We start from the raw sequence: 25,271 nt of genomic DNA, 5'->3' as shown, positions 1-25,271 counted from the left end.
TGGATACAGCACAGAGCGATGGGAGCTGCAGCAGATCTGATTCTAACCCGGTCTCTGGACACTGTGATGGAGGCAGCATCCGGCGTCTGAGAGCCGAGAGTGGCTCCACGTCATGACGTTACTGCTTTAGCTGTGAGGACCGGGACACACACGCAAAAAAAGGACGGAGAGATTTTATGTAGAGAAATGTGACAACCAAAAAAAAAAACAAAAAACAGATTGATGTAGGCTTTATTAGATCTGAGTGTCTGAGTAGACTATTATCTCTCTCAGCCTGTGTGGACTTCATCCGTGGGCCTGATGCCCGTCTGCCTCCACAAACACCGATGACAGCGCTGTGAACGGTATTGTTTTTTGGCCTGCTTTGCCTCCACAGATCCATCATCACCAAGCATAAAGCGAGGCTGGGATGTTTCTTCTTCTGACCTGAAAATCAGCGGCTGTGATGCGGAATGAAGACATGGAAGACTGCTGGAGACAGTCAACGATGGTGAAGAGCTTCACCAAGGACAAGACCGGAAAATACCAACCGCATTAGAGTCGATGTCAAAATCTAATATTCGAGAATTAGAAATAGCTTTGCAGTATGATGGCACTCGGGCCTGTGCTGTCATTGACGGTGAGGTTGGTTGTTGTTGTTTTGTGTGTCTAATTCATGTTGTGATTAATATGAACGTCGTTAAAGGACAGGATTCCCACTCCTCGTGTTCACGGCGGACCTTGATTTATTAGCCATACAATTAAGGCACGCGGTGAATGCCAAGAGAGGAATCACACAAACTCTGCACGATGAAGAATGAAACACCTGCCTGAGCTCAGAGGGACAAAGACTGCCATGTATTCATCCTGCTTGTGTACAGTATAGTCTCACATGCATCAGGACTTTCTGTCAGAAAGTAGGTCATAGATGTGATTTTTCCTTTTTTTTTGAGTGAGAGCATCTGCAGCTTTTATGTCAAACAGTAGTTTAATCTCCACTAACTATGCTTTATAGGAGTTACTAAGAAAAACTTTCATCATTTCATTTTTATCAAACCATTTGTGAATGAACAGACAAGGCTATGTGGTCATTTTGTTGCTAATAAATGCACTTATTAACAATAAAAAGTATTTTCCTAAGCATAATCGTTAAGACTGATAGTTGTTTTTTTTTAAATAATGATGTTTTGTCATGGAAATGGGAAGCACACTATCTTTTTCTTTTCCAAGTTAAGAGAGACATAAGCACAGACTGATCTTTATATTCATTCTATGTATGTAAGACCCTTTGTTGTATATTTGCAAACTATATATAACCAGTAAAAATGACTTAATCACACACACACACACACACAAACCCTGGTCAATGACAGAAACACAAAAAACAGGTAAGTATATCTTTAATAATGAACATGACCAAATCTAAGAATGTGATAGTGACCTCTGATACAATGGATATTTAATTCAAGGGTGACTTAAAACTTTTTTTTTTTTGCATAAATTTTCTATATTCCAATACCGTTATATAACTCTGATTTGCTCCAGTCATACTCCCTCTCTTTTTCTTTCACTCTGGCATACACACACATACGCACAATACAGCAAGCAATTAAAATAAAAAAAAAGTCACAAACATATACCATATAGGCTAGTCTCTGGGATTCCATACACTTGACAATAAATCAGTTAAGTATAATGCTACAAGTTAAACATTTTGAGGCGATCTCAGTTAGAAATGCCAGTACATTAAAGCTTACATTTTCTGAGGATGAAGTGGACAAGGTTATAGCAATGAAAATGATAAAAATGTCAAGATTATAATGATATTAAGAAAGAACAAAAAAAGCAACAACAAAAAAAACCGAGAGGCCTGGCATGAGTTTTAAAAGCAGTACATGCTACATTGTGTCCCAAAATTTCATCAACAGAGACCCCTGTTGGAACCATGAGGAACAGAAAGAAGATTTGTTTGTTGATAAAAACCTGAACTAATACAGTATATCTGAACCTTTTAAATAACAGAGGAACTACCTTCTAGAGCGTTTTATCTCTACAGAATGTCTCTTCAATCTCTATCTGGACATTTTGAGGGGAATAAGTGAAATAAACAAATTTCATTTATACAACTGAAAAATAAAGGTTAAGGCTCCACTCTCAACATTATGTTAAATTTTAATCTGTTATAAGCCAGCTGTTACATTAATCAATTTTTTTTCTAACATTTACGCTTTCTAATGTTACAACCTTGCACAATTATGTCTATGCATACAGAAACCTTCAGCTGTCCACCAAAGTAAGACACCCTTCACATGAGGGGAAGGGGGGGAGGATATAGAAGTTATTTTTTTTTTGTCTTCAGATAATATAAAATAAACCTGGCCACACACAGATAGCAGACATTTGTCAATAAAGTGTTGTTCACTCATTAAGATTAACCAATACAAGCACTTAACATTTCTCCAACAAACAAACCACAAAGTGAACAGTCACTGAATATCAGCAGCATGTTGTTAAGAGATTTTCCCAAACAGACGTGCAGTTATTTATATTTACTTAAGAATTTAAGAAGTTCCAGGGTAGCGATAGAGCTTTATAAGGCTTAAAAAATACAGAAACAAGAAAATAGATATTATTGAAGCAATTCGTCTGATGGAACTAGCTTCATCCCTGCACACATCTCACAGACTGGGGAACCATGAGCAACGTGGTGCAAAAGTTTGACATGGGCCAAAGTCGACATAATTAAATAGAAAAAAATATTTATTTTCAATTTGTTTTAATGTCACTGTGTTTGCATTTTTAAATTTAGATTTCAGCATGTCCATCCAAAATGTTGATTGAGCTTTCAGAAGTTCTTGTACAATTTACTTCTGACGATCCTGAAAAAGATGAGTGAAGAGAAAGAAATTATAATATTTATCTTATTCTTCTGAAGGCTTAACACAAGAGTGATATTTATTACAAGCTATGCAAAGAGCAGACTGTACTTTGCAAATATTTGTGAACATACATAAAGCAAGCACATTTTAAATGTTTGAGAACAACATAATTAAATGTATATAAATACAGGAAAAATAAATTCCATCATCTCAACTCCACTACTCAGAGAGAGGGAGAAAATTAAGAGAAAAGACTTTACCTGATCGATTCTGGATCGACTTTGTATTGAGGCAGGCTCATAGCTCTGCAAACAAAGAACACTTTATTTAATTACTTAGTAAAAATAAAGAGAAATTAAAATTCTTCCAAATTACAGAGGAGGTACGGTGAATGTACCGGCAATTCATTCATGTTTTTTTAAGCATTGCACCAGTGTTAGAAACTAAAGCTCATTTAACACTGGCAGCTGGCATCCTTGCTGGCTTTTGTTTTCAATGAAAAAGGAAATGACCGGCATTATTAAAAGCAGTAGTCATGGGTATTCATCCATTTTAGGTCCAATCAGCAGCATCGTCACCTTGACAACTAGCTGCATGCTAATCTAAAAGAGCGCCTCCATCTTCAACTTCTGTGTATCACCAATGAAGGTATTAATAGGCTTTTAAAGAAACTGAAACAATGTGTTCCTTCCTCCCACTCATTATTCCCAAACAGAAAAAAACCCTTACCTTTTTCACCACCTCCTCCTCCTCCTGCTTCTTCTCATAGTGGGAGAAGTCATCAAAGATGGAGGTGGTGTGTTTGTACTGGGCAATGATCTTGAGCACCTGCTTTGCCTTTTCCAGAGGAACCTCCTGAGTGTCGCGCGAGTTGGTGACTGGCTTGTTGTCGTTGTTTTCCAGGCGGATGTGGCGCAGCTGGCTATTAGGCACGTCCTTAACAAACAACCAGTTAACGTCAAACTTTCCCTTCCACTTGTCTTGTGCCCAGACGCCAGCACTGGTGCCGTAGTCCACAGGAGAGCGCATCTCCGCCACGCCACAGAAATGGCCGCTGCCATTGACACTGAACAACAAGTACACGGGACCTTTGGAGTTCATTGCTCTGTAAGCTGAGTCCAAACGCTTGTTGCCATGCTCTGTGCTGCACCAGATAGAATACTTGATGGAGCGATGGATGTCATCCTCGGAGTAGCTCTTGATGATAAAAACGCGCCCATTTTTAAGGTTCCAGTCAAACTCCTTAGGATTGTAGCTGTGGGCCGCTCGCAGCTTTTCCAGCACAGGATGGGAGTCTGATCCTGGTTCTGAAGGCATGCACCCACCCCCTGCACCTCCATTACCAACACCACCACCACTAGAGGAGCCGCTGCTGTCTAAACTTCCACCACCGTAGCACATGTTGCGGTTGCGTGGAGCTACCCAGCGGGTCTGAGGGGCTGGGGCAGAGTTGTGGTTCTGGTAAGAGTGTGGAGGAGGTGGAGGAGGACCCTGCATGGTCATCTGCTGCACCAGGGACTGAGCAGACTGTAGGGATTGTTGAAGGGGAGGGAGGAGACTAGGAGCATGGGAGTGAAGCTGGGGTTGGTGCTGTTGGTGGTGGTGATGGTGGGGCAAGGGAGGAGCCATCTTGGCAGCTGTCCCTTTATTATCCCATGTATCAATGTCCATGTTGTGTTTAATGGGAGGTGGAGGCAGTGCACCTCCAACTATAGGAGTGCCAGGTTTGTTCTTGGCCTTTTGTTGTTGCAGCTTGGCAGGTTTGCTAGCAATGGCAGCCCACGATGTAGGTTTAGGAGGGAGCATTCCGATTGGTGTGCCACCGTTGCCTGTGGCAACGGCTGCCACACTGCCACCGCCACCGATCACAGAGCCTGCACTCTTCACACCTGAGCCACTTCCCGTCACATCCCCGCCTATTTTTAGGCCCAGCATGCCCTGCTCCAGGCTGTTCATACCTGGAGCTTTGCTCAGTGTGTCACTATGGAAACCTGTCTGGCCATCGGGGACTAAGGTGCCTCCTAGAGAACTTGGTGGGTAACTGTAGCTCCCCCCATAGGCTGAGCTCTGAGTCTGCTGGCCCTGAGAACCACTGGTACCCCAGGCGGAGAACGCTGGGTTCTCTGGGAAAAAGTTAAACCGGTGGGGGTAGATACTGCTGCTGAGTCCACCTGGCTGCCCAAACACTGTGTCATGCATGAAGTGATGGTCTCCATTACTGAGGGGGGCATATGGTGTCAGGTAGGGGATTGGAGGATCACCCCCTGTGGACCAAGGAGCCTCACTGAGAGGGTAAGGAAATCCAATGGAGGGGGCATAGTAACTGGACAGGTAAGGGTCTGTCATGGATTGGTAGCTGTTATTCTAGAATAAAAAACAGAAATTGGAAATTTATGGACACTAAAATAAAGTGATTATTTTAAAAAGTAAATGTTTCTTGGTGGTTCCTACCTGACTGGACTGCCCGGTGAGGTAAGGCTCAAAGTCACTGTCATGGACTGTGTCTTTTTGGTGGAGGGAGCCATTCTGCACTGAAACTGGAAAGGCTGTGGTAAAAGCAGACAGCATCAAAGCTGGCACATCAGAATTTACACAAAGTTCTAAACAAGCACATTATTGTTGGAATCGTGAGATATTTATATATTAATACAACTGCACCAGTTCCATCTGAACCACAGTGCAGTCATATGAAATGTGCAAACACTATTTTCAACAATGGTGCCTGGATAAACAAACTAAAACCAAAGTGGTGATCACTATGACATGTGAATATACTTAAAATAGATTGTTGTGTCTGCTGCAAAATGGTGGTCTACAGGGTAACCATTGATCATTGCTTTTTTGAAAAAAAAAATCCATATTGATGGACAGTGATGTAGAATACATTACTGAATACACCCACAAAAACAGGGATTATACACACAGATTTATGTTTTACACATTTACATGCAGGAACATCTGGAGATACATAAGACACGCATCTCTTACCTTTGCCTGCATCTTGTCCTTTCGATGTCTTAATGGTCACATTAAAAGGAGAGGAAAAGAGAGCTTGTGTATGAATGACTATCACAGCATCACACATCATCCTAGCTTCACGGCTAAAAGTATTCATACATCTGCACACTGACACATACGAGCCGTCATGTGTTATATGACGGAAACGTCTGCCACTCAGACACCCACTGGAAGCTGTGGTCCAGGCCTCGTTTGTTACCAGCAGAAAGAGTTTTCTCGCTAACCTCTCCTCTCTCAGCTGTGGCTAACTAGCTGAATGGCTGGCAGCATCGCCTCCAGAGAGAGAAACACACATAGCTCACCTCGCCTTCATGTGGGGGGAGAAAAAAACCCCGCACCTATGTGTTTACACCTCGCTGCTTACCTGAGGATCAATACTAGCGGCAGACATCATTCATCCACCAGGTGTTGTGTCGGACCGGAGCCCTGACAAGACGTGCAGTGTGTGAGCTGCAAACTCCGCTGTGTGTGGAGGCTAATAGCCGGAGAAGCTGCTCCGCGTTACTTTAGAGTTAAGCATACAGTTAGCAGCAGCAGTTAGCATGTGTCTCCGCTCGGCGCGGACAGTTTGCTCGTCGTAGCACCGCTGGCACTCTGCGTTGCCCTGTCGACATTAATCCAGCGGGGTTTCAATCCGCTCCGACCCCCTCACCGCTAAATTAAAATCCAACCAGCCTCGGTGGCCCTGCTTACTTGCCCCGACGGCAGCTTCATCCGGGGTCTGTGAAGCGGAAGTGACGTCAGTGACGCAAAGGACGCGTCCACTGCTACCTAGCAGCAGGCAGAGCAGCAGCGGTGCGTTTCTTCTGTTTACGTTTATGAATAAAAAAAAAGGTTGTTTTATCATTTTAAAAACTTGTAAAGACAATTTAACAATAAGCCGTTTTTATGTAAATAATATTTTTTCTCATTTGAGCATAATAATATAATCTAATAAAATATTGATCGCATGTCATTAACATTTATCGTGTTTTTCATGAATCATTATTTTGAACCTTAAGTAGGCTACAATATTCGAGTAGCCTACTTACAGTGTAAAATAATAAATTTTAGTTACACCCTAAAATAAAGTGTTGTGTAGTTTATTTCACTGAATGACATCACACACTATACAAACTGGTACTTTGTCTAGTTTAAGTGACACATAATAATTTATACATTTTACAAAACAAACCACTATTTACATATATTAAACTACACATTGTTAGATAGCTGAACTTGTGTGTTCCATATACAATGTTTAACAATCTGGACATATTCACGTCCAGATTTATAGCACATTTAAGGCCAGACAAAAACATAAGTTATGCCTGTCTTTACTGTACATTTCTGACTGGAATCAGGGCACTTGTGCACAACAGTCAGTTCAGTCCCAACCAAACAAGGTGATACAGAATGAGGGTCTTCAAGGTTGTTAGATCTTCAGTTCCATCTTGTCTTCATTGTTTTTGTGGTTATTTGTAATCTAAAGAGAAGAAAATACTCTCTGTGTGAGACGGTGGACTTAATATGGCTGCAAACAAGAGTAAAAGCTTTGATGCCACGTACCGACCACAGAACCATGACACTAGAAGAGCAAGTGTGGAGGTTTAGAAGGATGATGAAATTCACCAAAGAAATTAACTAAAATAAAAAAGAACATAAATACAGTAAATAACTCATAAATCAACAAAGTGTGCAAGGAAAATTAGATGTTAAAGGCATGGTTAAAGTTTATGTTTCCTTGTAATAGATTATTAAAAATGTATTGATAATGTTGGTATCACTGATATACTTACAGCTCTCTTCCTCATCTGAGAATGTGTTGACGACATAACAGGCATAAACAAATCCTAGCAGCTGTGGGAATTAAAATAAAAAAGTTTTTTTCCCCAGTGATATCTGAAAAGGATTATTCCACACAACGAAATATTCGCCAAGAATAAAGACTCACTGATATGAGCAGCTGGATGATGCAGTGCAGGACCTCTATGTACTGGTACTCCAGCCAGCAGCTCTGCACTGTGCTCAACTCTGGGTTCTGCTGGTTCTGCCACCCAGCAGAGGGAGGGCTCTCGCCCTGACAGCCTGGCCCATTGTCCTTCCACCAGGACCGATGTGAGGACACTCCGAGGGAGAGGACGTCACTGTCCTGCAGGCAAATGACAAGTGAAGGAACCCTTTCAGGGTCTTAAGCATGGCAGTAAGACAGAGCAGAGAGAGGATCAAGTGTACTCTGATGACACCGTATGGTTTAATGCTTCGCTCACTCTATCAGCCATGATAGAATAAGTTGTGGTATCAGTTCAGCTTATTTGTTTTTGGCAGGAAAAAATAGCTGATCATCATTCAATCTAGTGCCACTGGCAGCTTCACGTAAGAACAGAAACATACTGTACAGTGTTTGTTGTATGTCTGTAATTGGAGGCAGGTACTGAGAGGAAACTCCGACATGGACTCAGCTGCACAGTATTTAGGGGCTGCGTGGCTCTCTAATTATCTGACACTTGTGTGACCATTAGACTTACCTTTGAAAGCCCTCCCAAATCCATGTAGAGGCAGCTCACAAAGACATTCCAGCCAACCCAAAACAGTAGCCACAGCAGGTACTGAGAAAACATCAAAGCATGTTAAGTTTCTTTTGTCACTCAAGATACATTTGAATATTACTAAAAATGAGAGAAAACACCCCGTCTTCTGTTTTCTACAACTGTATTTATGAGTGCCTTACAGCTTTCTCACTGCCACCATCATGACATTATGCACACACACACACAAAGACACATCTCAGATATCCAATCAATAACACTAGTTCAGCTGCAGATATTACTGCAGTTGTTTTTGTCTTCATGCCTGTATTTTTTTCCTGGCTCTGTTATGCCTCATATATCACAAGTTATGTATATAATAAAACAAGAAGGAGACATCTGTCTTATTTAAAAGCAGTAGTTTAACCTTTCGAGAACAAACCTTTTTCACTTTTCACGGCATTAAAGGAGAAAATAAAAACTATGCACAAAATACTACGCTACATCATCTTATATAATGATCATAGTTAGGGTTAGGGTAAATCATAAATGATTGAACCTGTAGCAAAATGCTTTGCCCAACTCTGTAAATAACCCCTACACAAATGCCTGGAAATGATGAGCTCTAAAAAAGTATATGAACTATTTTATCAGCTCCACCTGCAGCTGTATAAACATGACACAGAGACAGACACAACAGTCTTGCTGTGTAGATGCTGGAGTGTAAATAACCAGAAACACTTGTGTCATGTCATTATACACACATTAAAATGTACTTTGTGGCATTGAATCTGACACACAAGGAAAATAGAAGTATCTACTGGCACCAGGGAAGGAGTATAATTTATACCACATTTGCAGCAAAGTCATATTTCAATATGTAAATTAGTTGGTAGTAACCTATAGATATCGAAACCTGTGGACTAACTTTGTAAAATGTGGCAATAAACTGAGGCACTACATTAGTTATGCTGTGGCTGCTCTATATTCATATTAATATAAATCTTGGCAAGAGAAAGGGTCAAGACTCATTTTACAAAACTATCCACGACAATTGTTTACCATGATAATATAGCGTGATCTGTACTGGATGGCACCGAACAGGCCCAGGACGACCATGATGAAGTGAAAGAAGTTGATCATGATCGGAGCCCACTGGTAGCCCAGGAAGTCAAACACCTGCCTCTCCAGTGCAGTGATCTGTAGGAGCAACAGAAACAGATTTTACACACTGAGGCAAATGTAATGTTTTTTTTTTATTAAATGTGTGTGCATCTGATGCCTGGGCTTTGTGTGTGTCTTTTCTTTTTAATAAGTTGTCAAGGCAACAGAGCCACAGGGGACAAAGCATGCTTGGGAAAAGACAGGGCTGGGTGATGGTGTTATGTCCTCCAAGGTTGGTGCCCTGGTCTGTCATAAAAGGGGGGGGGGGGCAGGGTGGGAAACAGAGAGGAGGAGGAGGAGGAGGAGGAAGGGGAGCACAATGTGGGAGCAGCCCTTTATTGTGGTGACTGATAGCTGTGGGCAGTCAAACCTACTACAAGCACATTCCATGATAAATGTAATTTTAGCCACACAGTTGTGATGAAGTACTTTAAAGATCGAGTCTACCAATCCTTTGGGCTGTAATATGTAATTAGGCGGTGACAAATGGTATTTGTAATCACTTTGTCGGAACAAAGGTCAAACATGAAAAGAAATTAAACTTGCTGTAGCAGAACATCAAGAAAACAACAAAAATTGCTTTTAAGAAAATAAGTGAATTGATTTAAGCACAGATGATGTTTAACCAAATACAGGTTTAGGTATTTAAAGTGTCTTTATTTACCATTTATTTAAGTTTTAAGAGTTTATATTGTCAACAAAATTCATCATAAACAACTAAATAATATAAGATATATATTGCACTGAAATTATGCTTGAAAGAGTAATTTTACTTTGATTTATATAGCCTAAAGAAAGGATCAAAACATCAAATGTGAAAGAAAAACATCTCACCAACTGCAGACCACACAGGAGGATCAGCATGCATCGTGCCGAGCAGCAGCCCATCTTCTTCTTTCTCTCTGCTCCCGTGCTGCTGGCTGTGAGGATGATGGTGGTGTAGAACAACAACAAGGATTTTTAAAAAATGTGCTCAAACACTTCAGGGCCAAACCTGTGAAGCTTCTCATCCATTGCCAGACGTGTGAGTGCACTTTACCTCAGGAGGAAAACACAGAGGCTGCACTGAAACTACAGGAAAGGGGGAGGGTCGGCTGGTGTATGGAGGGAGATTAGTGCCACAAGGCGAAGCAGCAGAGAGAATGGGAAACACTGGAGGACAAAATGAGCCTCAGGTTGCTGTGAGGGTCACAAACACAAATCCATTAAATTAAGTACAGTTAAAGAAGTGCTGTGATATTTTAGACAGGCTTTTACTTCCAGTTCGAGACCAATGAGCAGCGCACTTTACAGCAAAAATAATTTCAACTCTGGTACAAAGTACTGAATAGAAGCCAGCTGCTTAACTAGCCTACCTTACCCTTCACTTCTTTGTCATTATTTGAATTGACCAGATGGCAGGCATTTCTAATACAGCGAGTCACCTGTGGTCTTCATACAGCTTACAGTAATCTAACTTTATTTATTTAAACCAACCAACATGGTGACAAGTGCAATCCTGATCAGGACATTTTATAAGCACTGATTTGCATGGCTACAGGTGGGCATAAAACCTTGAGAACTCAAATAATAATAATGCTAATAATGCAGCAAAGTGCTAATGCAGCTTGATGTTTCCATAGCATTGACACAAACTGTATATTTCTGGTGCAGATGTATCGTTTCTATATAGTGCATGCCTAAATGTGTTGTTGGGTTAGGGCTCACTGCTGAAAACAGTGAGTAAGCAATAATATGGACTGAATGTGCCTTAATTCATTAATCCATCATCCTTTATGTGTGACTACAGGACATGAACTCAGTTTCTTTCCTGTGAGACACAGCCACTCTTTCCTCAGTCTCTCCCTGACTGTGGCACTGATTGACCCTCATACAGCAACACCGTCCTCTGCACCCTGATAGGTGGCCGCTCTCCTACAATGCTCTGAAGACACCAGCAGGTGGTGGTAGTGGCAGAGGCTTCAAAAGTATGTGTGAGTGGCAAGGTTAAAACATGCTACACCAAAGAGGGAAGGCATCACTGGCCTACTTTTATATTTGTTACACTAAGATGGTGTTTATCGTCACCTGCAACTGGCTCACTGAAAGGTCTGAAGAAAGGAGCCTGCTCTTGTTGTGAGGGTTTTTCCTATTAAAATATTCACACACTGTGATGTTTTGACAATCTGTTTTTCTGCTGGTCAGCCAAACAAAGTCAGTATACTGGTCTCAGAAAATTTGAAGTAAGAGGAAGTTATTTTAAAGGCATAAATGAAACACAGCCTGTCACTAATTTGGATGCTAAAATGTCCCAAATGCATAATTTAATTGGCATTTGAATTAACCCGAACTTTAATCCACATTTTACAGAGCAGTGTGGATGTTATACAGCAGATTCTGCCCCATTCATCAGCCCTACAGCCGCACTTCCCCGTCCTTCCGAGGGATGACGCTAGAATCAAAAAGACAAATTCATAATTGGGGGGTCTCCAGCTCTGCCTGTGTCACATGGAAGCACGGTAGCTGAGCCGAGGGGATGCGAGAAGAGATGGAGGGGGCTTGAGGGACTGTGGAGGAGAGACCTGGCACTTGGAGATAATACTGGAGATACGGCGGCGGCAGCATCATCAGCATCATCAGCAGCAGCAGCAGCAGCAGCGGCAGTGGGGTGGAAGCGGATCGGCAGGTTACACACTTCCCAGCCTCCCTTCTGGCTGGGGAGCAGAGGAGCGCGGACAGGGCGCACAAGGGGGTCAGCGGGCGCTGAAAGGATGCCACATGCAATATGCTGCATTCCTGTTTCGTAAATCCCAGGAAAGCCAAGTTGTCGCCTTTGACTGATTATGCTCGCGGGGAGCTGCTGGTCCGAGGGGAAGCAGACACAGAAGGAAGCGACCGGGGCTGACGCTGCGCCTCCCCAAATCTCTAAACTGAGTGAGTACAGGGATGCTATAGCGCAATGCTCTGTGCCCGTGGCTGTGTGACAGGCTGGAGGGAGGAGGGGGAGGCAGGGAGTGGAGGGGAGGGGGGGGGTCATTCATATGTGCCTATAGATTCATGTCGATAAGCTGCACGCACAATACACAGCATCCTTCATCCATCCAGGAAACATGCCCATCGCCTGTTTTTTTTCTTTGTGCTCGCGCTGCCTGGTCTTCATTTCCTCCGCTTATACATATAGACACGTGTGCACCCACCTCAGCCTTACTGCATTGCCTTATTGTGGGCAAATTAACGAATTCATCAGAGAACTTTATGGTGATTTGGTGAGAGAGAGGCGAAGGAAGCCTCCAATCAGGCGTTTTACTGTGAAGCTTAAAGATCATTAGACCTTCCCTTAACATTTGGAGCCCCTTCCCCATAAATAGGGGGTGTGGGGAACTGGCTTTTGTCGTGTAAGTTGCCAGCTGACCTCAGGGACACAGCATCCTTTAGCATCCTCACTTTGATCTGGAAATGAATCGGAAACGCTCAGAGGAGAAGAAAAGGAGGGGAAGGCTTATAAGTATGAGAAAAGCATCAGAGCCTCTGTGGAGCCTCTATACCTGCATGGGCATTTTTTTTAACACCCCACCATCACAACCACCCCTCTTATCCACCCTGCATGTTTTTCATTTGACTTGTGGTGTGTAACCTGTTGTCACCAGCAGCATCACTGCAGCTTGAGGTGAGGGAGCCCAGAGGCGCGGTGAACCGGGCAGCCGGCAGCCGAACCGTCACCCAGTGTGTGATTGATGCCTGCTGAGTGGGTGCCATCATACACCACATACATATAGAACCCCCCCCCCCCCCCCCCCACACACACACACACACACACACATACACACACAGACACATACAGAAAAGCCCTGTCTTTATTTTGCACAAAAAAACCCAATGCTGATTCCATCTGAACCTCCAGCATCCCTGTTGTTGTCTCAAGGTTTCATCACATTGGAAATAGGCAGAAATCATATTTATCCTTTTAATTTGGTTTCAGGCAGTGTTTGTATCAGATATCAGGGTCGGCTGGGCACACATAGAGACAGAGCTTCAGCTTTCTTCCTCACAGGGGCATGGTTAATCGTTGTTGCAAGCAAACATTTGACCTAATTCACATTCTCACACAATAGCAGTCTCCCCCCATCTCTCTCTCTCTCTCGCTCTCTCTCTATCCCTCCCTCTCCCCTACACACACACACACTCACACACACACACTCACACACTGCTGTTATTTGTGTCACACAGAGGGTGAGGTTTTTGCTCCACATGCACTCCCAGGTGGTTTATCAAAACCTGAGCAGATTGGCAGAGAGGCCACTGTTGGCTGGCTGGGCCTGTTTAAAAGAAGCTCCAGTATTATTAATAATGAACACACATGTAAATGCAGGGCATGTTTCTAGAAAATTAAAAGCCTACTAGTATAGCCTGTCAGAGCGAAATGTGCTCCAAAAAAATATTTTTTATGAAGATTTCACTTCCTGGCTTGTCAGCTACCACAAGCAGATAACATGTTATTTACTGTGTGAAACAGCTGAACCCTCTAACACATGACAAACACGATCCTGCATCTACTTTAGAAGTCAACAGGTGATCTGTAACAAGGCTTATTAGTTTATTCTGATCTGAAAAATGTCAGAAAAATGTGGCAAATCTCCATCACTGTTTCACAGCTCATGTTCTGTCCTGTCTGTCTAAAATCCAGAGAATCAATTTATCACAATGTAAGATGAGAAATTTCTCACACTAAAGAGGCCAAGACACATCAGGTCTTAAGCAATTCGCAGTAAAATGTATCTAAGCATTTAGTCAATGATGTAAGTAGTTGTAGATTAATTGTCTGTGACAGAAAAATAAGACGTTACATGGTTCTTTCTGTTGTAACAACCCAACACATCCTCACCAGGAAAATGACTGGTGGTAAAACTGTTTATGCTTTGAAAGGGTTACAGACATGAACCAACAGAGAGGGCAAACTGGGAGGTCTAGAAGGAGCTTTCAAAGAAGCAAATGATTGGTTGAACTGCCTGTCAGTATCTGGTATCCTGGGTCAAAGTAAACCAATCATTTCTATCAATAGGAAACAAAACACCACAGGGAATCTTTGAAAGCCAATAAGCAGCAAAGAGCATGTTGATACATACATACATACACAGAAGTCTGATTGGTCAGTGCCACCTGAGGTCTAGCCACATGTACCTGCTGGTGGGTTTGTGACGTCACAATTTTTCCAGCTGCCTCAATCTGAGGCTCTAAAGTGTCTGTTTTAGCCCAAGCCACAATTATTTATAACTTAACCATGTCGTTTTAAAGGTCAAAGGAACCATAAGGTGTAGGGACAGGAACTACTTAAGGAAAGAAACATTAGAGCCTCTCCCAAACACTGTTTTTTAGTCTTTATAATGTACCATGTTAGCTACCCAATCAGATTTGTGATTTGTTGACTTTTCACCAACAATAAAGGATTGAATGGTACATGTAAAACACCTAATAGTAGCCAAGAGTGATATCAATTATGGTCGGTGAGCAAACTGGCTCTAACTTAGCGACACAGCATGGAGCTTGTGTTGGTTGATGTGTTTACAGCAACACAGTAGTGAAGCCCATGCCCTCTGTGTTTTCATGAAAAGATAAATACAACCATCACCACTACGCAATGAATCTTATATTTGTGTGAACAGAATTATTCTCTGCTGCATTTGAAAGGAATTAGTCCCTGAAATGGTTCTTTGATTCTCACATTTAAACCTTTAGCTGATATATTGTTGCTGCTTTAACAGTGATTCACTCACTGTGTTATTTCATAGTAGTTTCAGAGATACATTTCGGACTGCTGGTAAAAAAAAAAACAGGTATTTGATGGCATGAATTTAACTGTGGTGGACATTTTTAACCGTGAGCATCGCTGCCTTTATTCTCAGTTTGTGATGTTTGCAGAGACAAAGACTAAAGGCAGATCTGAAACTATCTTTTTATATCCAGCAAAGCGAACAGACCTCAAAGCTCCACTTTCTAGCCTGCTCAACAGCATCTTTACACAAATGATAGTTTTGCTCCCAAATGTCAGGACTGAGCTTCCACGTGATGTTTTAAATAACCAAAGGACTGTGTTTGAGGCAGGTAATGGTGATCAATGATGCTCCAGCTTCCTCATCTGAGTGTCAGTAGCCTCCTGGTTTGTGAGACATGGTCAGGGCAACACCTGGCAAATCTGCACCTGCAGGTATTCGAGGAGGGAGTGCTCGTAGTTTGTAATGAGCACACTGAGCGCCACAGGCGGAGGAGGGGGTGGAGGGATGATGAGGAGGAGGAGGTGGGGGGGGGGGGCTTTGTTTAGCAGAAAGCCAGCCAGTGGAGGGCCATTTCTTGCTCCTGCTCTGAGCACTACGTCCAATTGGTTGGCTCAGACGAAGCAGCTCTAGGGCCAGAGATTACACTGCAGTGCTGAGGCGTCACTCTGGCTGAACACCGCAGGCGGAGGCAGGGGGGATAGAGGGAGAGAAGAAGAATGGCCTGGGAGGTGTGGACACACTGACACAGGGAAAAAAAAGGGAAGGAAGGAAAGGCCAGGGGAAACCTTGTTGAGAAATGTGACAGCCTTCTTCTCATCATCAGCTTTCAGTGTCTTCAAACACCTGCCACCAGACTCCCACGCATGCCTTCCTTCCTTCCTTCCTCCTCCCTCTCCCTCTCTCCTTTCTTTTCCTCCACACCTACACCTTTCCCCTTTCTTCTCTCTCATTAGCCTCTCCATCTCTTCTCCTCAGCTCTGTAGTCAAATCAGCACAGATATAATTACACTGACGCTGTTTCAACTGTGAATTAAATGATTGTCGCCTAATATGGTGCTTTAAATCCTACATGATATTCCACCCAGGAAGTGCTCAGGTTCAGGTGAAGTACAGGTGGAGGATTTAGAAGTATTAAAAGCAGGTCACAGTCAGTGCTGCTGTTAAAATAGACATGCTGTGAAAACATGTTCACTGCTCATGTTTCCTTCTCAGAAAGGTGGGAGCCTTATTGATCACATTAGTAGTAATCATCATAGTGGCTCTCTGGTTAAGACACTCTGATCTTAAACAAGCATGCAAAAAAATCACCAACACGCCTGCGTATAAAATTTGGTGTAAATTGGATTTCATGCTGAGAACAGTTGGGTTCGTGTCGGGATCTGGCTGTAAGAAATGCAAATTAACCAAAAAAATCTGGCAAAACATCTGCATCCTAAACTGCTGGTTCCTGTCTGTGCTGTGTGATTTAACAGAACTTCAGATACTTAATAAAAAAATAGCTAAATGATATGCTCTGAATAAAAAATGAAGCATTCACAAATGCACCGGAAGGTAGAAAAAAAAGGGCAGCAAAACGGAGTGGATACAACTACATTATAAACAACAGTCTAAACAGAGTCCACCTTCTAATGAGCTCTCAACACAATCAGTTGACACCTACTCCGCCTTTTTTGCCAGACAGCCAGGAGCTACTCATCCAGCCTAACACACACACATAAAAAAGCCTGCTTGTGGTTAGGTCTAGATTGTAAGAAACACATGAAAAGAAAACATGTAGTTTTTTCACTACAACGGTGCTGAGTCCTGGCCTGAACAACCTTTACACAATATAAAGTAGATATGTCCACAGGTTGCCATCAGGCATCAGGCATGTACACACAGGTTCTTTGAGAGAACCTGGAGATGATGAAATTAGACTGAAAGTGCTTCTCACGTGAGGTTTTGTCTAAAGGTGGATCCTGGAGCCCTCCAAAGTTTTTAAGAAGATGTAATTTCTCTGAGTCTAATTTTAAAATGGGAAAAGAAGTGGAGCCTAAGCAGCCTTGAGGCGAGCATATTAGGTCTGACAGCCAACAACCTGTGATGGCGCCATCTATGGACCAGCCTTAAGTTACCATCTAAGGAACTGCAGCATGCTGGCTTCAGCTGGATATATTCACCTTTGAGATTTGAGTAACTGAAGCACAAAGAAGCCCAAATAATGTTGAACCAAAATACCAGGTGAACAAGAATGAAGGGTGCCCTTCCAGAACCCTTCTTATTACAACATGACATTTTATAGATTAGATTTTATAGATAGGCTTTTTATATATTCATATTTTTCTTTGCCACATTTATACCTCTTTTGCCCACTGTGGGTGTGTGTCCGGTTCATCTGACAGATTAAGGTTGACCTGAGTGAAGAAGAGCAGAAGAGAAATTTACCGTCATTGAATTGCTCATTAGGCTTTCATAACTTTACAGATCACTGCAATACAGTGCTAGAGCTAAATTATCCAACAGGAGTCAGAGAGAGAACGTGCTGCTAACCAGATTACAGACAAATTAATATATATATTATATTATTTAAAGAGGATGCAGATACACTCATATGTTTTTCTAAAATATCCTACATTATCTGGAAGAAAGTGTAACTAAGAATGAGGACAGATATGTTACTTAAGTTCAACCAGATGGAACGTCTTCTGCAGCCTGCAGCCTTGTTGTTGCTGATGGACAAGTGACAAACGCACATTAACACACATGAGAATCTGTTGTCACAGTAGACAGATGGCATGATTTGACAGAGATTAGGCTTGTTTGTTTGGTCTTTTTGTTATAGCTCTGTCTTTTAATTGTTTATATGAAACATAGCAAACTGCCAAAAATGAAATCGTCTGCCAAGCAACATGAAGCAGTAAATAACGAAGAAGAAGAAGAAGAAGAAGAAGAAGAAGAAGAAGAAGAAAGCAGGAGAGACGTTTGTGTTTGCTCGCCCTGCTTTCACACTCGTCTCCTTCAGTGTTTCAGGTTACTCTGCCTGCTGGCATGTTGTGCTTGAACACTGTGACTCATTGTACCCTCTCCATATGTATGGTTGTTTGTGTTAGAATGGTCAAAACGGAGGAATCTAACCATATGGAGATGTATTTGATTGTTAATTTTGTGTACTGAGGTAGAAGGAAGAGAAATATACAGCTCACGTTGGCCGCACATGCATTTTAACTCTTTAAGTGATTATCCAGGAATTGGATTCATGACCCCAGATTTGAGGTTGAACAACTGACTTATCGATCACTGCTCATATCAGATGTTGAATGTTCGACTGCTCAGAATCAAACTTTTAGGCAGATACCTGATTTGTGCTGGCGAGTATACCGTGGATGTACAAGTGACACATAAAGCTCAATAATCCCTCCAACAAGGTAAAGAAGAATGCCCGAGGCATAATGTCTGTTCACTTCACTGCCTCAGATCAGGATGGGAATTCACACTGTTCATCTTTTCAAACTGCTGCTTTCCTTCTGCACCATGAATATTTTACTTCTGGTTCCGCTGCTTTGTTAACCTACTTAATGTTTTGTAAAGGTTAGATCATTTTGTAATTAAGCTCCACTCTGTGCCTTCTCACCGCAGATCCCAGTGAGACCGTGGCACTTCTCTGCGTGCATGAGTGTAAGGGTGTGTGTGTGTGAGCGTGTGTGAGAGCAAGTGAGCGTCAGCGCTCCCACATGGCCTCCATGCAGGACGGGCTGAACTTCACGGCTCCTCCCTACGGCAAGGTCCTGCTGCTGGGTGCTATCGCTGCTGCCTCAGCCTTTGTTGTTACGATCCTCATTGTGGTGCTCTGCGTGGGCTGCCAGAGGTGAGAACAGCACCGTGGACACACACATGACAACACACAGGAGAGCAGTTACACATGTGCAAGTTCTCTTTAGCCTTTACTTGAGTACTTACAAAAAAATCATTAAAGTCTTTAAAAACAAGTAATTGGAGCTACTTTTTACTTGGTGGTTGCTCTAGGGGTTCCCAACCTAAGAGTCAAGTCCCTTCAAAGGGTCCTGAGATAAATCTGAGTTGTGATAAGATGATAAGATTAAAATGAGAGAAAAGAAGTTCTGCTTCACAAATTTAATGTAAAATTTGCATCTAATCTAAATGCCCCAAATGTGATTTGTCTAATCTAATCTAAAAAGTCACAAACAACTACTTAAAGGGACAGTTCATCCTAAAATTTGTTTTTTCCTGAAGTGCTATTTATCAGTCAAGCAAATAGAAAAACTGAAGAGCAATGTCCATTTCATCACCCACTGGGGTCATGGTATCTCCCAGGCCATTTCCTGGAGTTTGTGCACTGTGCTTCCAAAAAAAAATTGCATCTCACACCAGAAGGTGTACTATAATCTGCATGCAGGCAGGAAGAACATGAAAGTTTTGATTTGGGGTACTGTCCCTTTAAATGTAGCTAAAAACTGCATAATACTCGAGTAAATGTACTTTCTCCTCCACTGGTAGGCACATGTGCATATGAATGTCTCTTTGACATGTGCACAGTCACAAGATGACTCAGCCACATATGGACAATGACTCAACACACACACACACACACACACACACACACACAGAAGTGCACATCAATGTCAAGATGTGTATGACAGAGTTGTTGTGTTTGTCACAGGAAGGCAAAGACACACAATGTCCCCGGTGAAGGTGGAAAGCACCGCCTCATGGACATGGTAGGTATCACGCAGTGTGTTTCAGTTTGGCTGAAGCAGCAGAATTCAGCACTTCAGTCTTAATTAGTGTTTGTGTGTGTGTTGTCAGGGCATACTCAGGCAGTCGAAGCTGCGGTCCATCAGTAAATCGGACACTGAGATGAACAAGATGAACTGCAATGGCAAAAGTGAGTGCATCTTTCACATACAAATCTCAACACTTCTGTGAAAACACCATGCAGCACATTAATAAGCTCTACTGATCCAATGAAGTCTCAGTCCGGATCTGATCTGGCAATAAAATTCACTCAAAGTCTTCTCTTTGATAAGATTTGAGGACATATTTGAGACAAACATTCACCCTAAAACAGAATTCACATCACATTTACTGACGTTGATTTATGAGCATGCACGTCTCTCTCAAAGACACAAATCACGGTGCCAAAACAAATTCTGGAGCTCCGTCATTGACAGTCAACAGGGAATGGCGTCTGTGGGCACTGTGACAGTAGCCTGAGAGGGTTTGAAGAAATATAAGCATATGTCCTGCTTGTCCCGCTTCCACTGCAGTGGAATGGAGCCATCTTGGATTCTCAAACATCTATGTCAGTTCCCAGTTTACTGTCAGCTTCAGATTTTCTCTCCTCTTACCAGCGAGAGATTAATTCATGTTCGAGTAAAATAGAGTGGATTCTGTTTTATGGAGGGCATCGGCTGTACGGACAGTGTAACAGCGGCCTGTGTGTGCCTTGCAGAGGCATCTAAAAAGAATCGTACGGCCAGCATGGACCTTCTGCTGCTGCCCAGCCGCTGGTCTAACTCTGACCTTCGTTCTCAAGGCAGGCAGCTTCCCCAGATCCCATCTGGGACTGGAGAGGACGGCGAGCACACTTACTCAGAAGTGGGCCGGCGCTCCTCCACCACACGTACTGACGATGCCCTCTACGCCATGGTAGGCAGAGCTGGGCAGACAGACACTCCGGCCCCACCGGCCGTTCCCGCCAACACCCCGGCCCCTCCTGACCCAGACGGGGATGTGGAAGGAGGACTGCCTGAACCCGAGGCCCAGGTCATGTCTCCTCCTCACCAGCCGGAGACGGCGGAGTACGCCTGTGTGAGGAAGCTGAGGAAGGCCGAAAAGGCACCCCAAAAGAGGGACAGTGGGACGGACATGGGGGAACCACCGGCGCCGCCTCCACGACACGCCCCGCCATCACACCCAGCCCCTCCTCCACCACACCCTCACAGCACAAAGTTGCCCCGGAGAAACATTGAGGCCTTCAGCGTTCCATCCTTCCCAAAGGTTAGTAGCATCTAGTCTGTTCAATTTAATGGCTCAACATATCCCAGATTTTACAGAAGTTGCATCCTTTGCCACAAGACAATAGAACAAATATTTGAAAGCAGCCCCTGAATCATCTGATATTCATAATTTTAGCATCAAATGATGATCCTGAGTGTTTTCTTTTGTAATAAGCTTCATCTAAAAATCTAAAAATGAGCCGAAGGAAGTGTGGAAGTGATGACTAGAGGGTGAGAGGAAGTAAACAGCTAATTCGGGTTGTTAGCGGTCCTCCAGAGGTCTGATTGGAGCAGAAGATGAGAGCAGTGAGTGCATACCCAGCATGTGAACATGGTGAGAATAGCCTGTTAGTTTTGACACATGTAGGAAATGTCTTTGTAATGAATATTTGATCATGTTATTCTTTGTCAGCACCAGGACGACATAAATATGCAGTTCAGGTGCAGCGATCAGGATGTGCAGAGTAGTTCTATCAGATTTCCTGCAGAGGATCTGCTCGGCTGTAATTGTGCCAGTGTTGCAGTTTCCCCCTGCATCGTGAATGACACATTAGCAATTCTGTGGAAATTTTCTTTGAAGTCCAGGCAGTGAGCAGGGTTTATTTGTGGGAGATTTCTTGGTGATAGTGGGGTATTTCTTCTCTCAGCAGTGTCACCTCCTCCATATGTTTGTAGCAGCAGGCGTGTAGGTAGACTGTCTGCTCTTTCTGTGGATGTAAGGCTTTGTGCTCCCCTCCAGGTGACAGTGGGAGACCATTTGCTGCCCTGCGTGAGGTCAGCAAGGTCGCTCCATCTGCTGTGACCTGAGTTCAGTAACACGCACGGTTCACAGGCTTACATGTGTAAGCAGTTTGCTCACAGGCCTGTTCACTACCGCTCTTCTTGTGGATGACGCAACATGCTGAAATTGAGTCATCCAGAATATAAGCACATGGCTACACCTTCACAGACACAGGCTCCACCTTCCAGGGAAAATCTGTTCAGTGCTGCATGAAACCCATCCAGTATGTTTCTAATGCTTCACAATGTGCCTCCCTTTGTCCAGCATGAGCTTCACGAGGTCCTTTTTGAAAATGCGGTTTTTATGTTGCTCATTTGTCATCGCAGCAACAGCGTGCACGAACATGTGACCAGCTCTGCCCCAAATGTGATTTGTTGTTCTGTTGACAGGAAGTGATGTTTATGGGCAATGGAGAGCAGTACATTTGGAAGCCTCCAGAGGACGAGGAAATGCTCATGCTCCAAAATAAAGCCCTGGGCCCGCTGGGTGCTCACACAGTGGAGAATATACAGCCGTCTGCTGCTGCGGTGAGCGAGGACTTTGTCTGTTTCAACCAAACTATTTATCTGTTACATTTCTGTGAAGCTCATTGTATGATTTTTGATGCCTAAAGAGAGATTTAAGCTATTTAGGCTTCATGGTAACATGACATGACCTTTAATTACTGGCAAGTTAAATGTTCAACTATTCCTTTAAAGTATTATTTTGTTTGTTTGACCTCAGGTGGCTGAAATGTACTCAAAGGTGTGTAAACCTGGAAAGAAGAAGAGAGCGGTGCCAGGCTCACCTCCAGGCAACCTTGGCTTCCGGACCTTGGGTCGCGGTGATCGGGACCGAGACCGTGACGGGGGTTTTAGTGTAGTGGTCAAACCCCAGACATGGGCCCCTCAGGAGGGAAAAGCAATTGGAGGGCCCCTTGACGACCACTGCTACGAGTCCATCGGGACAGAAGAATGCGACCTAGCCTATGAGAACATGGAAGGTGGAGGCGGCTGGAAGCGAGAAAGGCCCCCCAACACATGTGCCACCCTGCGACCGAGGAGGAAGAAAGCCCAGCAGCCCTTGCAGCAGCAGCAACCGCCTCCACCGCCGCCAACGCAGCAGACGCCCAAGTTACAGCACCTGCCTGCCAAAGCCCTGCTGCTGCCAGGGGAGAACCTGTACGAGAGTATCGGCGACCTGAAGCAGGGCTCTGCCACCTCCAGCACCACCACCATCTTTACGTTCAACGATGGCATGGAGATGTACGTAACAGGGCTCTGAGGCAGCGGCTGCACTGTGACCCCGTATCCTTCCAACACAAGGAGCTGAGCTAACATCACAAGGAGTGACGGCTGAGCCCCTGTCATGCTTACCCACACATACTGTTTACATTCAAGTCATAACATCAAGCCTTTCTCAGGCTCCAGAGGCCTTGGGGCAGTAATGTTGATCTGTTATGACCTGGGCTGAATACAAAGCCCAACCTATAAACCTTATAGGAATCCAAAGGTAGTGAACAATAAAAGAGCACAAGACCATTGCAGAGCAATCTGTAGGTAACAGTAGCACTTCTATTTTACTGATATACATGTGCAAAGCACAATAAAAAGTGAGAAGCCTAAATTCTTTCTCAATTCTAGCGGGTAAAAATATATCATGTCCGAGCAGGACTTCTATCTGAGGGAAAAGGCACAGCGTCGTGTGAAATATTTTGGTAGCACTTAGTCTGTCATGGACAGGCCTTCCCTGTAGTCAAGAGGTGATTCAGGATGGAATTTAAATGATTTAAAGGAATGAATTACTAATCAAAATACTTGAAAGCTCAGGGACAAGAGAAACAATTATGAGAGTATTATTAACAAAAAAAAATGCACACATTTTGCATTCCTCCCAAAAGATTCAACTAATTTCGACCATTTCTACGGTGGCCCAGAGAGCTCAATGCATGGCAACTTAGAAAAAACGGGTGTAAAAGACACAAGCAAAGACAGAGGTGTGCTGGATGTAACACAAAGAGATGATCACAAAAACTGACCAGGCTAGGTTTGTGTGTGTCATGTGAATATACTCAAACCAGCTACTCAACATGAAAGTCTATTCTAACAACCTGGCGGTGACGTTCCTCGGCCTTCTGCTTATTATTAGTCTGCAAAATCCCACAATCTGACAGATTCACTCTTTGTTTAGGATCCATTGATTTGTTTTGTGCGCGTCTACTAACCTGACACAGCAGAAGGTCACCGCTCAGAAACATGGCAGGTGATTGGACAAACTAACTGTGACAGTCCGTCACTGTCACTAAATGGAAGCTTCAATAAAATCAGGCTGAAACTGGCATTAAGAGCAACAACAACAAGCTAGCATGTAGCAGTTAGCGTGACGATGGATCCCTTCTGCCATCTTTGTTTGGAGAGTATTTATTTTTTTCCTTTTTAATCCCCGTAAAAGTTGCTTCTCGCTCTCATCACAGCAAACAAAAGAAGAATTTCTCTCTGATCTGACGAGAATCTGGCGTGTTAAACCAATAAGGATAATATTATTTTAAACTGCAGGTGTTTGATCTGTATTTACACACATTTTGTTCACATTGTAGTGCATTGAGCTCTTTTGAGCTGCTGTAATTTTCACCAAGCCGACTGGAACTTCCCTCCATCATGTTTTTGTTTTGCCACACATGGACTGAACACTGTCTCCACTGCCGTCTGTAAATGAAGTGTTTTACTTTGTTGATCCTGTTTCTGCACTTTGCCTGCTACAAGTTGCATGCTTAAAAAAAAAAACGACAAAAAAAATCAAGCACTGTCATGTGGTACCTCTATATGAATGTTTTTTTTTTTTCTATTGTCGTTGGTTGTTTATTTATTTATTTTTTTAGTGTGTTGCTTTATTTCTCTGTAGAGCCTGTTAGATTAAGGATGGCTCAGTGGGACTCTGTGCAGCAGCAGAGAGGAGTGTTAATTCTCTCTCCTGCATCTGCAACACACAGGCACACACATGCACACACACACACATGCACAGATGAAACAAGAACTGCTTGAGTCCTAATGGTGGAGACAGTCCACTCACCTCCGTCTGCTCAGTCCTCGCTTGTATCCGTGGACTGCTCATCTGCATAGTCCCTGCCTTGTGGTCACATGAATCTGCTTGGATTTCATCATAGTGCAGCGTGGAAAGCTACCGTAGAACTGATGTGTATTAGCAAACGTCATGTCTCA

General features: G+C 43.3%; 3 protein-coding genes across 3 annotated transcripts; 1 reads left to right on the top strand and 2 right to left on the bottom strand.

The window, feature by feature from the left end:
• Positions 1-1,362: 1,362 nt before the first annotated feature.
• On the bottom strand, positions 1,363-6,596 carry ythdf1 (YTH N6-methyladenosine RNA binding protein F1). Its single transcript, XM_028410587.1, has 6 exons — positions 6,241-6,596; positions 5,847-5,874; positions 5,310-5,404; positions 3,588-5,222; positions 3,119-3,163; positions 1,363-2,858 (listed from the first exon to the last, which is right to left on the bottom strand). Exons 1-6 carry the CDS (start codon positions 6,268-6,270, stop codon positions 2,844-2,846), a joined length of 1,848 nt encoding a protein of 615 aa, XP_028266388.1. The 5' UTR covers positions 6,271-6,596; the 3' UTR covers positions 1,363-2,843.
• Positions 6,597-7,443: 847 nt separating this feature from the next.
• Positions 7,444-10,463, bottom strand: nkain5 (sodium/potassium transporting ATPase interacting 5). The gene is made up of 6 exons (XM_028410317.1): positions 10,382-10,463; positions 9,446-9,583; positions 8,384-8,464; positions 7,810-8,007; positions 7,655-7,715; positions 7,444-7,499 (listed from the first exon to the last, which is right to left on the bottom strand). Exons 1-6 carry the CDS (start codon positions 10,433-10,435, stop codon positions 7,444-7,446), a joined length of 588 nt encoding a protein of 195 aa, XP_028266118.1. The 5' UTR covers positions 10,436-10,463.
• An 8,544-nt stretch (positions 10,464-19,007) lies between these two features.
• Positions 19,008-23,816, top strand: LOC114438943 (uncharacterized). Its single transcript, XM_028410595.1, has 6 exons — positions 19,008-19,141; positions 19,955-20,012; positions 20,101-20,134; positions 20,747-21,294; positions 22,464-22,601; positions 22,798-23,816. Exons 1-6 carry the CDS (start codon positions 19,008-19,010, stop codon positions 23,335-23,337), a joined length of 1,452 nt encoding a protein of 483 aa, XP_028266396.1. The 3' UTR covers positions 23,338-23,816.
• The last annotated feature ends 1,455 nt before the right edge of the window (positions 23,817-25,271 follow it).

This window comes from Parambassis ranga, chromosome 7 (genome assembly GCF_900634625.1).
Source record: "Parambassis ranga chromosome 7, fParRan2.1, whole genome shotgun sequence".
In the NCBI taxonomy this organism is placed as follows: domain Eukaryota; kingdom Metazoa; phylum Chordata; class Actinopteri; family Ambassidae; genus Parambassis; species Parambassis ranga.
This window is presented reverse-complemented; position numbering and strand designations above follow the sequence as displayed.

What these genes read in the sequence shown, in the direction of transcription:
- LOC114438943 (XM_028410595.1), top strand. Translation starts at nt 19,008, where the DNA reads ATGGCCTCCATGCAGGACGGGCTGAACTTCACGGCTCCTCCCTACGGC. An exon ending in GCGTTCCATCCTTCCCAAAG is followed by an intron (nt 21,295 to 22,463) that starts GTTAGTAGCATC and finishes TTCTGTTGACAG; the next exon opens with GAAGTGATGTTTATGGGCAA. An exon ending in TACAGCCGTCTGCTGCTGCG is followed by an intron (nt 22,602 to 22,797) that starts GTGAGCGAGGAC and finishes GTTTGACCTCAG; the next exon opens with GTGGCTGAAATGTACTCAAA.
- nkain5 (XM_028410317.1), bottom strand. Translation starts at nt 10,435, where the DNA reads ATGGGCTGCTGCTCGGCACGATGCATGCTGATCCTCCTGTGTGGTCTG. An exon ending in TCATCCAGCTGCTCATATCA is followed by an intron (nt 7,716 to 7,809) that starts GTGAGTCTTTAT and finishes TAATTCCCACAG; the next exon opens with CTGCTAGGATTTGTTTATGC. An exon ending in CTCAGATGAGGAAGAGAGCT is followed by an intron (nt 7,500 to 7,654) that starts GTAAGTATATCA and finishes TTTTTATTTTAG; the next exon opens with TTAATTTCTTTGGTGAATTT.
- ythdf1 (XM_028410587.1), bottom strand. Translation starts at nt 6,270, where the DNA reads ATGATGTCTGCCGCTAGTATTGATCCTCAG. An exon ending in TCACCGGGCAGTCCAGTCAG is followed by an intron (nt 5,223 to 5,309) that starts GTAGGAACCACC and finishes TTTTTATTCTAG; the next exon opens with AATAACAGCTACCAATCCAT. An exon ending in AGGAGGAGGTGGTGAAAAAG is followed by an intron (nt 3,164 to 3,587) that starts GTAAGGGTTTTT and finishes CTTTGTTTGCAG; the next exon opens with AGCTATGAGCCTGCCTCAAT.